Below are 17,294 nucleotides of genomic sequence, written 5' to 3'. Positions count from 1 at the left end.
CTTTCTCCGCTTTGGGCTCTACTTAAGATGTGTAGCTAAATGCTCAGTAGAACTTAGGTTTACACAAATGAGGAGTGTCCGTTAAACTGTATTTCAAGTAGGAGGCAAATTCCAAATCCCAGGCACTTGTGCTACCTACATTCCCTTGGAGTTTTATCACCCTTGGTATGTATGCACCAGTCCCGCCTGCAGTGAGAGAAGACTAGAGCGCCAAAGCAAATGTCGTCTACCCCTGACAGGAAGGAAACGCTGGGTATGTCTGGAGAAGGACAGAATGGTGCATTCCAGCTAGTCATCGGAGACACCTTCTTCAATCCATTTTAAATAGAGGGGGTTTCCTTGGTCTATAGGCAGGCTGATAAATTCAGGAATCTCAAAAGGATGCAGGGATCTAAAATGGAAAACACACACAGCCCCCCAATGGGAGTTGATCAATTCTGCTGTAGGAACAAGCTCAATTTTACTTACAGCCCCCAGAAACGTTAAGCTTTCAGTTCACAGGAGCACCTTTCAAGAAGGGCCTCCAGAGCTTTGCCTCTGACTTCAAAGCAGTTCCGTGGCCCTTCTCTTCAGATCATGTAGATTCAAAATCCATGAGATTTTTGCTGTGAGTTTGGGGTTTAAGTAAACACAGCATCACAGGGTGGCTGGCCCCTTTAAATGAAGGTGGTCCAGCGCCTTTATGTAAGTACAGCTGTTACCAGTTTGACCAAGAAAGTGGAAGGGGCAGCACCTGTGGGAGGTCCCTGATGGAAGCAATGGTAGGTGGGTAGCAGGTGGACTGCCTGCAGAGCAGTTTGCCAATTGATCTCTCCAAACCGGAGGAAAGGCCAGAGGGCTGGAAAGGACTGAAGGCAGGAGAGCAGCAGCGGGAGTTGCCTGCTGGCTTCCAAGCTGAAGCCAAGCACCAGGGAAGGCTGAAGGCAGGCAATCAGCGGAGTGGCTGACATCTGCACGTTGGAGAGCTGGAAACAGAAGGGGCCGAGGGCCAGGGGAGCAATGGAAGGGCCTACCTGCTGGCCTTTCTGAGATGAGAGGTTAATGGAATCAGGGAGTGGCGGATGCTCCCCTGATGAAGAGGAACTCCCAGCAGAGAAGCTGAGGGCGGGTAGGCTCCTACTGGGAAGAGTGGAGTGGCACTCCTGCTGGAAGGACTGGGGTGGCCATGCTGGCAGGACAAGAGACGACTGAAGAAGAGCCTGGTGTGGTGGAAGATGCTGGACTATGGTATGTGTTACACTGATGGGCTAGATGTTGGGGGATTCTAAGGACTATATGCAGTGGGTATGATAAATGGATGTGTTTTGCGATGGATTATTTGCACTAGGTTTTGTAACAAATCAGCCCCAAGGAGGGGTGTTATTGAGGTAAGAGGGTCTGTTGCAGAGTCCCTAGGGCCCCAAGAAGGGAGAAGTGGGACAGTACCACTTCCCTTCTTGGGGCTGGCAGGGAAGAGAGGGAATCATTCACACATAGGAATTGCCAGACTGGATCAGACCAGTGGCCCATCTAGCCTGGCATCCTGTCTCCAACCATGGCCAGTATCAGATGCTTCAGAGAAAGATGCAAGAAACCCTGAAGTAGGCAGTTATAGGGTAACCTGCTTTAAGGCAAAGTTTCCTTCTTATCCCCCCATTGTTAGAGGTTGACTTAACCCCTGAAGCATCAGGGTTGATATCCTCTCCAAAGCTCTTATTTATTTACTATGATGACTCTCGATATTCTTGTTATCCATATCAGTGGCTCCATATAATTGAATCTTGATAATTCAGTGATATCTTGGGACCGTGAGTTCCACAGGCTAATTTTTCATGTTGTGAGAAAAATATTTCCTTCAAAGGTATGACTAAGAGCAAACAACTCTGTTTCACCTAGTTTTGCACTGATTCTGTGAATTGCCTATGGCTACAACACAAAAGCTGAACAACTGTCCATGTTGGTGAACCTTAGAGAGTTTTTTTTGAGGTATGTGGACTCCATTTCAACCAGAAACCAGCTGGGTTTTACTTAGTTTTTCATTTTAGTGTGAGCTTTGAATTGATATGGCGTCTGTGATATTTGGCACATGCAGAAGCAGTTCACGAGCTAAACGACTACACATGGGTGTTGGGAGGAAGTAACTGTCCTCTGACTGGTTGAGTTAGAGATGGCAAATTTAGTTTAGGGGGAAAATATCATTTGCAACAGGCAGGAGCCTCACCTGATGTAGTCTGATAATTCACTTATTTTTGACGTCCTTGTTTTCACTAACTGTAAAAGAAAAAGAAATGAAGTAAAGAGAAATGTAACCCGGGACAGCTGAATTGTTCTCACACCCGATGCGTCCACACTAGTGCTGACAGTATCTACTTTAGTTCTCTTGAGGGAATTAAAGTCACTTAGGAAGTCTCATACCAATATTATGACATATGCAAATTATTCAGATAACTTTGAGCTAGGGAGATGTCTGAAATACACCAGCACCTTCTGCAGCAGGATGTCTGGCAAATCACTTAATCCCTTTGTGCTTCAGTTTCCCATCTGAGAGACAGTGTGGCTTAGTGGCTAGTGAACTGGACTGGGACTCAGGAGACCTTGGTTCTGTTCCCAGCTTTTTCCATTGGCCTGCTGGGTGACTTTGGACAAGTCACGTCACTGCTCTGTGCCTCAGTTTCCCATCAGTAAAATGGGGGTAATGACAATTACTTCATTTTGTAGAGTGCTTTGAGATCTACTGATGAAAAGCATCATAAAAGAGCTCGGTGTTGTGTGTAAAATGTAATTCCCCTGCCTTGTCTGTTTAGACTGCAAACTCTTCAGAAGAGGGACTCGCTCATTCTGTCTGGAAAGTGCCCAGCACAATGGGGCTGGTGCTTCTAGCCACATACACACAGGAAAAATGTTGGCTTGACAGCCCCGCTGAGTAAAGTAAACGTTGACCCCTCCTTGCCTGCTGCTGTGCCCTGACCTGAATGGAACCTTCCCGAAGTGAGAATCCAGCCTACTGTGGCTCATTGAGGCCAGGGTCTCTCTGCTGGGGGTTTCTGTGATGCGGACCCCTGTCCTCAAGGAACTGGAGAGAGAACCTCCAAATCCATTTCACACAGTGCTCAGACGGTACCAATTCTTGGCCACTACTGCCCTGAGCTGGAGCTGTCCCCGCAAATCCTCATAATAGTTGAATTAATCGTAGGTGAGTGTCAGAAATGGGACCCCTCTTAAAAACGTGTGTCTCTACTAGATACACAGGACCAGACACTTACTAGAAGTATTTCAGTGGCTTCTTCTATTTCTCCTTCCCAAAAATACCTAGATGTAAAAGAAGAAGAAGAAAAAAGAAATATAGTAAATGACTGCAGCCCCATTTATACTGACTCGGCATTAAAATCCATTTAAGACAGCGAAGTGCTTTGAGATCTGCTGAAGGAAAATACTCTGTAAGAGCTAGGTATTATTATTGTGTTTTGATTTTTGCCTGTTCAGTGCATGCTACAAGGTCACATTTCTTTATTTTGTTCTGTGTCGTTCTAGAAATGTCACGTTTTCAAATCATTTGCTAGGGATTTGACTGAATAGGGGGAGTCACGAACTCGGCAGATTGCTTGCTGAAAGCTTTCTCCTGTGCTCAGTAAGGCCCTGGTCCAGCACAGGTGGACCCTTGCAGCCATGTGGAGCCCCACCGAGGTCAGTGGTGCTCTGTGCTGGCCCAGGGGTCTGCCCAAGCAGAGCGCATTGCAAGTTTGGGAACGAAGTCTGGCTGTTTGGACACGGTAGGGAATGAACGCCTTGGATGAAATTTATGGGCAAAGAGGCTCGCTTCCCAAGCACACTAATGGGCTTTGTAAGCATGTACTAAGGGTAGAGAGTTCAGGGGTAGATTGTCTGCCTGAGCCTCGTGTCTGCAGAGCGAGGAGAGATCTGGCAGCCTGTTGCTGATCCAAGCATGGGGAGAGTCACTGAGGTACCAGGCGACTGTAAGCATTTTAAATGACTTCCATGTCAGAACCCCCTTTGGATATGACAATCTCAAGAGCAATCACTGCATTTATGAAAAATGAACGTTTATCACCCTAGGCAATGTCCGGCTGTTTGCCTGGGACTAGGGCTACACAGGGGAGATGAGGGCTCGTCTGTAATGTTGGAGTGGCCGGAGCTACCATGGGTCAGGATTGAGGTGCCCCAGCAGAACTGGGCGGGGGGAAAGATTAGTAGGGGAGTCTGAACGTCAGGAATGAGGGGAGTGGGCAGAGCTATGCTGGGGTGTGGACCGGCAAGGCAACAGCAAAGTCTGTTGCCGGGGCTGTTTGGGGGGCCCAGGACTGGAATAACGGGGGATGCTATAGGCCAGCAGCTCTGTATACAGCACATTGCATGGCACCTGCCCATACTAACCAGGGCTATATCGGTGTCTCTTGTAGGAAATCTAGAAAGGAAGTAAAATGATTGCTTGATAGCTGGCTGAACCCTACGTATTGGCGGCTGGGGAATAACTCTCTGCAGAAATGGCTTTCACCAGGTAAATGATCCCAGCCCCTCTTCTTTCTCACTGACTGACAGAGCAAATCTCCTTGATCGCAGTCGTGCCCTTTTAGAACAATTCTCTTGGCAGAATGCTGCCATCGTGCCACCCATGTGCCTGGAGCCTCAAGCCAGAAGTCATCTGGAGGCGTCAGAGAGGTTAGTGATCAGCAGCTAGGGGCTCAGTTGGCCTGGGAAGGAGGAGGCTAAAACAGCTGTGTGCGCATATGTGTGACCTGGATCCAGCCTTACACGGATTATCACACACCATTCCGAAAACAGAGAGGAGCTATTCACAGGATGGGTCTGCAGGAGTCGAGTTCAATGGCATCACCCTGATTGAGACTGCCCAGCAAGAGATCGACGTCGGAACAGAGACTCCTCCTGAGATGGGGCTGGTGAGCCCAGGGCTACTGAGGGGTTAGTGGAGTGGGAGAAATGTTAGAGAATTGCACTACTTGGACCAGCTCTGCTTGGAGCACTGTTGTTTGGCTCTACCAGCCAGGTTAGGAACGGGTGGGTAGGGCCCCAGATAGATTTGTGGCTGGTGGGGAGCTGTGTGGTGCATTTGGGGCCTGATCCAGAGCCCACAGAAGTCTGCCTTGGAGTGGATGGCTTCATTGGGCTTTGGGGCAGGCCCTCAGAGAGGAAGGATGTTCCTGTGGCTAAGGCACTGGAAATGGAAGATCTTTGTGCCAGTCCTGGCTCTGTGTGTGTGACCATGCACTAGTCACCACATCTTTCCATGCTTCAGTTTCCCAGCTGTGAAATGAGGTTATTAATACGTCTTCCCCCCCCCCCCCCCCGCCCCCATTTCTCGAGCTTCATTCTGTAATGACAAGGTTTCCGATCTGTGGGTGGAAGGCCCGGGATGCCTGTGAGTATTGGGGCCAAAGGCTGCCCCTTCCTACCGTCTGAAGACCTCAATTAATATTATAAGTTTAGGTCTCATGAAAGAAGCAACCCACATTACATCATGGTGAAAGACACTAAAATCCTCTTTGTGAAGATTTCTATTCCTAAGTAACCAATAAACAAATGGCCACAGGCAGGCATGTCTTCCATCCACCCCCTATTCTTACTATGCTTAATGCACTGTGGCAGTACAGGGGTCACTCTTATAATCTCCCTGTCAAGCAATCGGAAAGCAGTTCAGCCTTCTACAAATAATTTGGTCTCCCAATTGCATGGTTTCATTGGCCTAATCCTGAGAAGTCCTGAGCCAGTTGTGGGTGCATCGGCACCTCTTGGGTTTGCTATTCCTGGCTTAGGCTTCCATTTGCAGACAAGCATGTGTATGTCCTTTTGAGGAACGTTCAGTGCAACTCACATAGACGAGGCCTTCGGCAGGATATTCACGCAGGCAGCCAGCTTTTTATCCATAATGGCCCTAAACAGAACAGACAAGGTGAGTCTGTAAATACACGGTGCTTCCTCCACTCCTAGCACCCTCCTCCACCTTGTGCTGGGAAGTTAACCTTTAGCTGTTTCCTCCAGTGACAAGCCTTGACATCAGGCACGAGTTATGATTGTTTAATCAGTTTCCAGCAGAGATTAGCTCAGCCTGGCTCCTACTGGCTCAGCCAGGGGGAGGGTCCCTCCAGGTTGCTGCTGATAGACCCTGAAGATTCCAGCCTCAGTGCTGGCCTGGGGAAAAATGCAGGACTTGTATGACACAGATGGCAGTCTCAAACGTTAGCTAATGAAACCTTGCACCATCCCCATGATGTATCAGTCTTATCTCCATTTTACAAGTGGGGAAACTGAGGCTGAGATTAAGAAATGGATTAGAACAAAGGCGTCCCTGACTCCCAGTCATAAACTCACACCATGAGACTCTGCTTCTTGCATGCACAGCAGACTAAAAATCATCAAATGTACTAAAGGTTTAACAACATCGGCCTTTTCATACCAGAAAGTTATTAGAAATCTGAAACCCAAATCCATTCCTTCCTGAAATTTTCCTCCTTTGGTTGTGGACTAGTTTGTTATTGCAGGGCTGCCAGCACGTTACATCTGGGCTGCCAGCAGAAGTGAGCAGAGAAGCAACTGTGGGGGAGGGTAGGAAGAGGGCTAGGAGTACTAGGTCAAATGTTGTGCCTAAAATTGGAACGATACAGAGAAGATTAACATGGCCCCTGCGCAAGGATGACATGCAAATTCGTGAAGCGTTCCATATTAAAAAAACAAAACAAAAAACAAAACAAAACACCTCACCAGTGTCTCTTTGCTTTTGGAGAGACCATCAAGCTTGTTTCTTTTGCACCTTCTGCCCTCAAAATTGTGGTAAATGTTTTTTGAAGGCATGGCCCTTTTAGACTTGTAATTTGTTTTCCTTTAACTCTGGCCTGTGTTTTGTACTTAGCGCTATGGCAATGAAAACATTAATCTCCTAGCAATTACACTTGAGTCAAAAATATGACCTCAAAATTCCGGACGAGGAGGCAGGAGTGACTAAAGAATGAAAGAATAAATCCACCCAGCTGTAGGAATTAACCCTCAGTGGGTTTGATGGTTAAACCAACCCTGATGTTTGTACACTATTAGCTACTTCAAACAAAATAAAACAAACCTGTTTTGGCTCTGAGCAGGTTAAAAATATCACCCTTACATCCAGATTATGATATATCCTAGGTGGGTTTATGAAACAACCTATATCCCCTAGTGAATCTTTTATCCTTAAAGGAGGATTTCATGTCACAAGCTGTGAAAATACCATGTGTAGATTGAGGACTGTACAACATCACAGGGTGACCTGCCCCAAATGCAACCTAAATCAGCACAGATAGTAACTAACACGTCAGCTGTCTGAAGACGTCCAGGCCACAGTACCAGTATGCAATTTATGTAACGGGTTCAAATCTGGCACCTAACCCATAAAGCAAAGCTATTTAAATAGCCTGGGTTCTCATCTGGATTTTCATAAGCTTCTTTTCACATCTTTATTATTAGACCTGCTTTGTCTGTCTACACAGTCCGCAGCCAGATCCACGAGACAATGGAGGTGGCTTGCACCACCCTCCCTGCCGCAATGCAGGACCACAGACTGGCCTCTCCTCTAGTAGCAGGAAGGAAAAGAGACAGACCGGTGGATGGGGGAGAAAAGCAGCTCCACTGCCTTCTTCCCACAGACGCTGGGAAATCCCCTCCGTGGCACAGCATCGGGCACTGCGGAGGCGAGACACCAGCGTGCAGTTGCTCTCCAGGCCATGCTTCTCTTGGGTCTAGGCTGGTTCCCAGCAGTTACTTCTCCTCTGTGGCTACAAACTCCTGGAGGAACGGGTTGGGTGCAACCACTGCCAAAGAGAGTATGGCAGCACAGCCTTTTGAGGGAGCCATGCCCCAAGGACAGTCAAATAACCTTACCTCTTCCCCAGTGGAACAACATGGGGGAGACTATGAGCAGGTGACCCCAGGATCTGAGTTTTTAGCCTGAATCTCACGCAGCATAGAGTATCTTGCAAGGGGAAAAATGATGCGATCCAGTGACTGGCTGAAACTGACTCAGTGTTGCTATTTAGGTCAAGGTCATATTGTCTTATCTTACTAAGTGATTTGAAGAAGCAGTAACATACTACAGAAGGGGGGACAGTTTTCAAAAGATGCTGCTGATTGCTATAATAATACTTAGCCTTGTTCTCCTCAAGGTGCTTTAAAATACTAATTAATCCTCTTAACCATTTAAAGTAGGTAAGAATTTATCCTTCCTATCTCAAATTTACAGAAGAGGAAGTTGCCCCTGAGAGATTACATGACATACCCCAAACCACACAGGGAGACGCTATTGGAGCTGGGATTAGAACAGAGGAGTTCCTGGGAACTACTCCAGTATTCAGGTGACACCTCTGAAATAGGTGACCATTTCCCAGTAAGTTATATTGCTTTTGTGGAGTCCTCTGCAATAATGCTGAAGGCTAACTATGGCTCTAATCTAACGAGGAATGTCCCCTGGATTGCAAAAATCTCTTTTAAAACAAGAGAGACACAATTTTTATGCAAGATGTTATATTTCACTTTGTTGCAGCAATCAGTTGGCCAGCAGACAGAGCACAAATTAATAAATACTATCCCTGACACAAGTAAGGATGTAAACAAAGTAAAGGTATATTGACTTATGTGCCAAAATACACTGGAGCAGGAAAGTGAAAATCCATTTTTGCCATATGAAAAAGGAAAAACAGGAGGACAAGGTCTGTATCAGCCTTCTAACAGAAAATTGCAAATAGCAGAGAAAGCATAATAATAAGAAACTTCTGATGCTGTCCCTTTAAGGAAACTATTTATGTCCTTCCTGCAGAGATTTGATCCAGAATTCTTGCTACAAATTAGCAGGTTAGAAATTGGTCCCTGGGGAGCACAGACTGAGACAGGGAATGCAATATAACTTCTTGTGAAATGGTATCCATTAGGGAGCCATTTAAACTGTGGCTCATGCACATCAAATGTTTAATGTTCAGTATTTATGCATCCATAAATAGCCATAAAAAGCTTTTCTAGGCGATAATCTGTGTCCAGACCGCATGACACAATTTTGATGCTTGATTTTCGCAATTGCTGATGAATGTTTAAGTGTTGGTGACTGGCACAAACCAAGAACACTTGGAGATGGAAACATTTCAGAAGACAAAGGGCATTTAAAAATGCATGTTACATAGCAAAATGTTTTGCTTCTTTACAACCCCTCCCCTCCCACAAAAACCTATCCAAAGGCTTAGGTTCCAGCTTTAAAGTGGCTCATTCTAGTTGCAAATGTGTTGTTTAGTTACTTGACAATGTGATTACTGCTTAAAAGAAAACAAAATGTTACACTTTTTATAGATCCTACACAGAAACTAAGCTGTGCACATGCTCTATACCGCTGGGAAGAGCTGGACATAGAGCTAGCTCTTTGAACCTGTATTTCTTTGCTGTTAAACCAGGCTAAGGTTTGAACACAAACAAAGATTTTGTATCTGAATTATGGGCCTGATCCAAACCCCAGGGGTCTTTCATTAACTTCAATGGGCTTTGGTTCAGGCCTTCTTCTAGCTGGCATATTTTATAGCAGTAAAAATTCTAAATGTACACTGATCTATAAGTTATTTTTGTCTACTGCAGGTATTCTCTTAACCTCTAAGTTGTATTTTGGTAGCACTACTATTACATTAGCACTGCCCTATCTGTCTGGCACCCTAAGGGACATAGAACAAAGTTTAATGGCAAAAGTTGACAGTGATGGCGATTCCTGGAGATGAGCAGTTTCTGGAGCAAACTTGTTTGGCAGCTTGACTGGAAGAGGGGAAAAATACAGCACAGAAGCATGAGGATATGGTGACATTAACACTTCAGCAGGAACAGATTCTGAGCTGAGGATTTTAATGGCGGAAAGCCAAGCTAACTAGCCCCTTGCAACTGACAGGAAGCAGTTCCTAGTTTGACAGCTGTAACATGTCCAGACATTCCAACTCCTCCATGTCTATTTTAAAAGAGAGATGAGCTGAAAGGATGGTTCGGTAATTATTGAAAGAGGCTCCTTACTGAAAGGGACATGACGATCGCTCAGATATGTTAATTTCAGATTACTACCAGATAACTTGGAAAACATACTTTTAATTGGTATTAAATGGAGAGGAAAACTGTATAAAGCATGCATGCCACCTCAGCAAGCAGAGGATGGAGAAAGAAGGGATATTTGGGGAAACCACTGTCTTCAGATTCAGTGATGTACAGACAAGCTCTTTGTTTCAACTGTAAACCCCTACTACTTGTAACATGATCTATACAGCTAATGAGAAAACATAGGTTTTTCCCATGGAAAATCTCAACTTTTTGTTGAAAACCTGAACATTTGTGGCCCAAAACAGCCAACAACTAAAGTTTATAGCCAAAGTCCAAAAATGTTCAGGTTTTTGTTTTTTGTTTTTTTTTTTGACAAAAAAAAAAATTATTATTATTATTTTGAGGAAAGCAGATACTTCCTGGGGAAATTTTCATTTTGTCAAACCCAATTTTCCATCAAGAAATGTTTTGACACAAATTTTTCAACCAGTCCTAATGATCTACTAGAGGTGTGAGAGTTTAGGAGGAAAATCAGACATTTTTTTTCTAAAAGTCTTGGGTCTGAGATTAAGGTCAATAGGGATTATAGTGGTGAGACACAATCAGAACCACACAGAGAATGTGGCTGATAACTTTTTTCATGTAATGTATCAAGCTGATGTAGGTGAAGCATGCCAGATTGAGAGCCCTGGAGACTGCAGCCCTCAGTTAATCCACACAACAGGTAAAGTACCAGGATAAAAAATAAGAGACAAACTTTTAGGCTGCCATGACCACTAACTGATTGGAAGCAAGGAAGAAACATCACCTATGAGAGGTTTACAGGAATCCTTCTACCTTCCTCCAAAGCAGCTGGTATTGGCCACTGTGGGAGACAGAGTATGGGGCTGTATGGCTCCTGGGTCTGATCCTGCAAGGCAGTTCTTATGTGAAAGGGACTGTTCTCTAAAGAGTACCAACAGTGTCCTATGCATTTTACCAATGAGCAGGAGGTCACTGCTGTGCAGAGCTTATAATAATCACTTAATACTGAGGTGTTGTGAGACTTCAAGTTTTTATAGCACCACAGAAGTGCAAAGTACAATTCCTGGGATATTGTTTGGTCCCCCCCCGCCCCCCGATTAACTGAGATGTAGGGAACACACGAACCCTGTGGGAACTGCAAATATTAATAACAAGATGAAGATGGGTGGCTGAAAATGGCTGTATACTTCATGCTGGCTTTGGGCTAGATATTTCATGTGTATTTCTGTGTCCCAGCATTAGCGCACATTTGTCTTCATGCTCTAAACAGATGAAATATGAATAAGCAGAACGGTAAAGAAAGATGTGCACCGATACAAGGCAAAACTGGGGGCAGATGGAATATTCAGCTGTAACCCAGTCTTCTCTTCATAAAAGATAATGATCAGCCTGAAATATTTTTGGTTTAGATTATTTGTGAGGTCACCCTCAGAATGCTACAGGACCTGATCATGCCCTCTGGACCCACAAAACTCAACTTTCCAAATCAGACACAGGCAGAGAAGCAAAATCTCCATTTTGTAAAGACTGGGAGACTTCTACTAAGTATCAATTTTAATAGCAATGCAGGGCACTCAGGTTATAACTTGCTCTAACTGGTGTGCCCCCAAAAGGTATTTGTTTACAGCTGAACTGTCCTTGAAATCTGAAACCCTTTTCTGCCTTTACAAACACCAACGAAAATACTTGCAAGTGGAGTCTGGGAATAAGTACCTCAGTGAGCAATCTAGGAGAAGGATAAAGACATCCATACTAGCAGCTAAAGGGTTTTGGAAAATAAGCTTTCATCCACAGAGCCATTATCACTTAATCCAAATTCCTCTGAGCTCAACTTTAATTCATTAATACCAAGAAAAATGTGAGCAAAATACATGTAAATCTCAGCAATGGGCATGAACTCCAGGGAGTGATTTATTTCCTCTCCCTTCCCTGGAAGAGAAGGAACAAAGACAGAGAATGTTTGTGGAGCTGCTAATGTGTAGCATTTTCAGAGACTAAATGGTCCTCTCACCAGTAATGCACAGTTATTCTTTTTGTCATACACATGAAGTGGTAACACACTTGATACAGTTGCAGTATTAAGGGTGACACAAAATGCCTTTTGGTAGCCCATTCTTTCCTGAATAGCTGTTTGGGAACACTCTGTTATTAGGGAAGAGAGGCAGAGTTTTTGGCAAGCAGAGAGTTAGCAGGGAACAGAGCTCATAAGAGGTGTTGCAGGAAACTTAACGGTCCACTATAAACATTTCCAGTATTCTGAACAGAGCAGCTATTTAGCCATGTAGCTAGGAATTTTTGAAGTGTTCATCATACAAATCTATGGTATATTAAAAATAAAAAAGATCTAGATGTATTTGAAGCCCTTGCAAAATACATTAGAGTAGGGAGGGGCATTGAGTGGCAGATTTTGTCTCCCCCCTACCCCCCTTTTTTTTGGCCTGGTTTTGTTTTCTTTTCTTTATTTTATTTATCTTAGGCTTTTATACTGCCATCCATCACTGTAGCATCTGGGCACTTTCTACATAAAGTCAATAGCAATAGCAAAGTCCCTAGTGGACTTCCTAGGAGTCTCTGACACTTTATCCTTTCTAGGGTAGCATCTCTGCTTGGGCAATTTTTGTTGGTTTCTGTTTTGGGTTGGTTGGTTGACTGTTACAGGATTTTTTTTTCTGGAGGAGTGTTTGGATAGTTGGGGTGTCAGTGTTGTAAGTGTCATTCTTGCTATGGTGATAAGGCTTTTTGAAAGATGAAAATTTGGTAACATTTCCTCATGCTCTGGATTCACCTAATCTCACCTGAGAAGTTTGTTCCATAGCCAGATCCCCTTGACCCAGAATGATTTGCTCTCCACCCTCATGCAGTGTTGCTGAGCTGTGTGATCTGCATTGTCTCAAAGGAGTTCAGCTGTCATGGTGGTTGCTTGATCCATGAATTGCCTTGAGAATTAGGACTGAGGCCTTAAACTGGCATCTGAAACAGACTGGGAGCCAGTGCAGGAATCTGAGAAGAGGCTTGATGTGCTCACATTAGCCTAGGCCTCGAAGGAGGCAGGCAGCTGCATTCTGCACCAGCTAGATAGATTTTTTTTTTTTTTTTTACAATCTTCCTTTAGAAGGTTGAGTTCCTATTCTACGGAGCTGTTTGTGGGAGAGAGTTAATGCATGAGTGGGAGAGAAAGAGGGTGTCATGTGGAGAAAATGGGAGAAACCCTCCTCCTCCTCAGAAATAACTACTGTAAATGAAACAAAAAACCCATTACTTCATGACAGCCAGCCTTTGAATTATTCAAGCACAACAACAATGAAAGTGACACTGTACCTTGCAATATCCTTTGCAACTTGTTCATTGGGACAGTTAATGAAAGCAATGGAATGGGTTCCCGAGATATAGCTGCCAGTGACTGCAGAGTGCAGCTGAAGACCTAGACTCTTCAGCACGGGGTACATCAGTAAAGACAGAGTTATTACCTAAAGAATGCAAAATACAACAGTGAGAGTGCCAGGTCAAGTGTGTCCCTCAAATTTAGGTTGTATTTTAAAGAAACCCCAAGCATGTACAGTATGTATGATCCAAAAATAAAGTATCCATTCTTTGTGTTGCCAGTATTACAATAAAGCTTATTATTGTAGTTCAGAGAAACAATGTTTAAAACAAATAAACATTCCCCAGCAGTGGGTCCAGTCCAACATTAGAGCAGTGGGTTTAGTGCATAAATGGGTCAGTTTCAGAGTCTGGAACAGAACCTAGGAGTCTGGGGCCAGCTGCTTCAGCAAGCATCATGCTCAAAACTTGCATGTACAAAAATATCCACTGGACAATCATAAAAACCATTTCTATTTTTTTTAAAAAACAAGAATAATAAAGTACTTCATTGGTGGGATAAATTACATTCCATCCTTTAAACAAAACCAAGAACAAGCTGAACTGACCTTCAGTATAAACTATTATTTCAGACTTAACACTGAAGGGAAGTAAAGCTCTAAGAGTGGGCTGTTAATATACAAATAAGACAACAATGTATAGTTTGGTTGGCTGATCAGACTATTTGTTTTATGAGAAATTGCACAGTAGAGATTGAAGATAATCAGATTTTTATGCAAGCCTGGTATCCAATTTAATGCAAAAGGAATTGCTGCCTTTCTGTCTCCATTATGGACAAGTACAGCAAAAACATATTTACAGAAGGAAATCATAAATCACTCATACAGTCTTTGCATACGATGGTTGTTATAGGCACTGATTTAAAAGCACCCAAACTGAAACCCAACAGTGTCCACTGTTATCTCAGCTGTGTATTTAATTTTCTAGGTCAAATTCATCCCTGGAATAACTACATCTGATTATAGAGCTACTCCATGGATGAATTTGGTTGTGTGCACACTAAGATTAAAGGAACATTGCCAACTTACTTTTAACTCAGAAAAAGAGACAATTCTGGCATGGGTATTTGCCAAAGTAGAGTAGTGTTTCTATTCCCCTTATTAGGGGAGAAATATATGCTCCCTTCTGTTCAGCATGGCAATCATGAGCCTTCATGAAAGTTATATGTACATCCCATGAGGCTGTCCCAGCGAGCAACATTTGTAAATAAAGAGTAATACAATGTTTACAATCCTCCTGTTTTTCCCCCAGACAAGAAGTGAGAAATCTGATGCAACAACACAACTGTTGTTTCCTCAGGTTTGTCCAACAAGTGAAGGCCAAACTGGATTGAAAACTTTGGATTTGAAAACTTCTGGGTTGTTAATCTGAATACACCCAAAGCGGTCAATATTTAAAGTGACTTAGATTCAAAAACCACAGTTGTGAGATCCTAAATTCAGTGAGATCACTGAAAAATATGCAATTTTGTTGGTGTTGTGTTGGTCCCAGGATATTAAAGAGACAAGAGGGGTGAGGTAATATCTATTATTGGATCAACTTGTGTTGGTGAGAGACAAGCTTTTGGGCTACACAGAACTCTTCTTCACGTTTGTGTAGCTCAAAAACTTGTCTCTCTCACCAACAGAAGTTGGTCCAATAAATGATATTACCTCACCCACCTTGTCTCTCTAGTATCTTGGGACCCATGGGGCTACACCAACACTCCATGTAATCACTGAAAAATGTGAGACTGGAAAGTTCTGTGTAGCCCAAAAGCTTGTATAACCTAAGTGATGAGATTTTGCAAAATTGCGAATGTCCTGGATTTTGCAAAATCTCATCACTTAGGTTATGCAAAACAAAACCTAGGACTGGTTTTGAGCTGGGTTTCAAATCCCTGTATTCAGTGTTTTTGATAAACAACTCTAGTGTTGACGCATCACTAAAAATGAAACCATCATGGCAGCCTTGGGTAGAGCAAGGATTCCTCAACAATGGTGAAAGAAACTTTTTAAAATTACCTTCCAAACAAATGAGAAGTCTGAAAATGTTCACAAGGGAATATTTTCCATGTGTGTGTTTCTTTTCTCAGGTCAATTTTTTGTAAGTCTGTCTGGCCCCCCAGTCTCTACATCTGCATCTCAGTAATCACCCACTAGATTAGATGTCTGGGCATCAGGAATTTATCTATATACAGACTGGCATTTGCATGGGTCTTTTTTCTAAATACTGAAAGCGTAAGTTGTCCTGGGATCTGCATTGTCCCAAGACAGAGAATTTTGTACTCTGCTAAGTGCATCTTTGCAGCTTTCCCACAGATGGGGAGAAGTTTGCTGGAAAATGCACTCAGCTGTGTGCAATTAGTGTCCCGGAAAAATCAATCTGTTATGAAGTACCCAACAAAACAGGAACGAACACATTGACTCGTTTACACTCTGCTCTGCAGCATGTGAGGAGTTGAACGGGGCCTGAGGGGGGGTGTTCAGGTGAGATGCCTCTTGCTCACAGATTCATCTTCCCCCAAGCAGCTCTCCCGGTCTCCTTGCCTGCCATGCTGGGCAGCTGCGTGCCCCAGGGACCAGCGGAAACGATCATTCAAAGTGACATCGCCTTGGCCCGGGCACTGTCCCGTACAGTCTCTGCAACCTGCCTGGGCTCACAGGGCTCTGCAGCCCTCCAGGGGTTCACAGCCTGTTGCATCCAAGGGATCCATCTTACCAGCAGCAAAGTGAAGCATCCCGGACGGGTGCAGCTCTGGGCGGCCGGCAGCTGGCAGCGCTGAGTTAGCCAGTCCATCTTCATCCTGCAGTCCAGGGCCAAGGCCGGTGCTGCCAGCCCGTCCCTCCACCTGCTCAGCCCCAGAGCGCTGCTGGGGCCGGTGGCCGCGGCACCAAGACGGGTCTGGCCGGGAGGGGTGTTTGCAATGGTCACGGAAACTCCTCCTCCTGCTGCTGCTGCCAGGAGGGGCCGGTGCCCGGCTCCTGGGCTACCTGCCGCCCGGCCGGGCAAGGCGAGGGCACAGAGCCGCAGGAGCCGCTCTCAGGCAGCCCGAAGGTAGAGCTGGGATTTGCTCGCTTGCGGGAAAGGATCGTGTGCTGCCCGGTCTGTTCCTCGCTCTGCAGAATGCATTACGGGGCCCCCATGTTAGGGTGACTGGATTTCCCAAAGGGAAAACTGGACACCGCCTGGGGCTAGGCTGAGGCCCCGCTCCTTGCCCAGGGCTCGTCCCCGCCTCTCCCGGAGCACAGCTGCCCCTTCCCACCCGGGATTGGCGTCGCTGCTCACCCGAACCCTGCCTGCCCCACACCCGAGCCCTGCCTCCCCCACCCAGCGGGGCTGGCATCCCTGCTACCCCCCCATTCCATTTGTGCTGTTTGAGCAAGTTGGCAAGAGCAAACAGGACAAATGCCCACTTTCCCCAGAAAGTTGGGACGGCCTGGACAGGGTTTATAAAAGGGACTGCCCCCGCCCAAATGGGAGGGATGGTCACCCTACTTAGTGTGGGCCGGGGGCCGCTGGCTCAGAGAATCCTAGAACTGGAAGAGACCTCGAGAGGTCATCTAATCCAGTCCCCTGAATGGTACTGAGGGTGCAAGGGCAGATGTACGCTGCCATTCTTAGACACAGAAGAATCTGATTCCTGGGGAAGCTTTTGATTTGTAGTTTTAGAGACAGATCCCTCATCTTTGGTCATTGGAGACTCCACAGTACTTGCCCTGAGTCTTGGCTACAGTCCATGCTGGGAATAATAAATTGGTTAGTCTCTAAGGTGCCACTAGTACTCCTTTTCTTCCTGCTGGGAAAAGACATTCTGCCCCTTTAAAAATTCCTTTTTGTGGTTTATGTGAGTCACGCTTCCCTGACACTACTCA

At 45.0% G+C, this 17,294-nt stretch overlaps 1 protein-coding gene and 1 non-coding gene across 2 annotated transcripts; one reads left to right on the top strand and one right to left on the bottom strand.

Annotated features, from left to right (window-relative positions):
• Window positions 1-288: 288 nt before the first annotated feature.
• LOC144276300 (protein CutA homolog) lies at window positions 289-16,224 on the bottom strand. The gene is made up of 6 exons (XM_077836291.1): window positions 16,141-16,224; window positions 13,378-13,526; window positions 5,828-5,887; window positions 3,243-3,288; window positions 2,201-2,250; window positions 289-391 (listed from the first exon to the last, which is right to left on the bottom strand). Exons 1-6 carry the CDS (start codon window positions 16,222-16,224, stop codon window positions 289-291), a joined length of 492 nt encoding a protein of 163 aa, XP_077692417.1.
• LOC144276302 (U6 spliceosomal RNA) lies at window positions 6,577-6,680 on the top strand. The gene has a single exon (XR_013348208.1). It is a non-coding gene; the product is annotated as a U6 spliceosomal RNA (small nuclear RNA).
• Window positions 16,225-17,294: the final 1,070 nt, after the last annotated feature.

This window comes from Eretmochelys imbricata, chromosome 16 (assembly GCF_965152235.1).
Source record: "Eretmochelys imbricata isolate rEreImb1 chromosome 16, rEreImb1.hap1, whole genome shotgun sequence".
NCBI classification, from domain to species: Eukaryota; Metazoa; Chordata; order Testudines; family Cheloniidae; genus Eretmochelys; species Eretmochelys imbricata.
The sequence above is the reverse complement of the archived record's forward strand: the minus strand, read 5'-3'. Positions and strand labels throughout refer to the sequence as shown.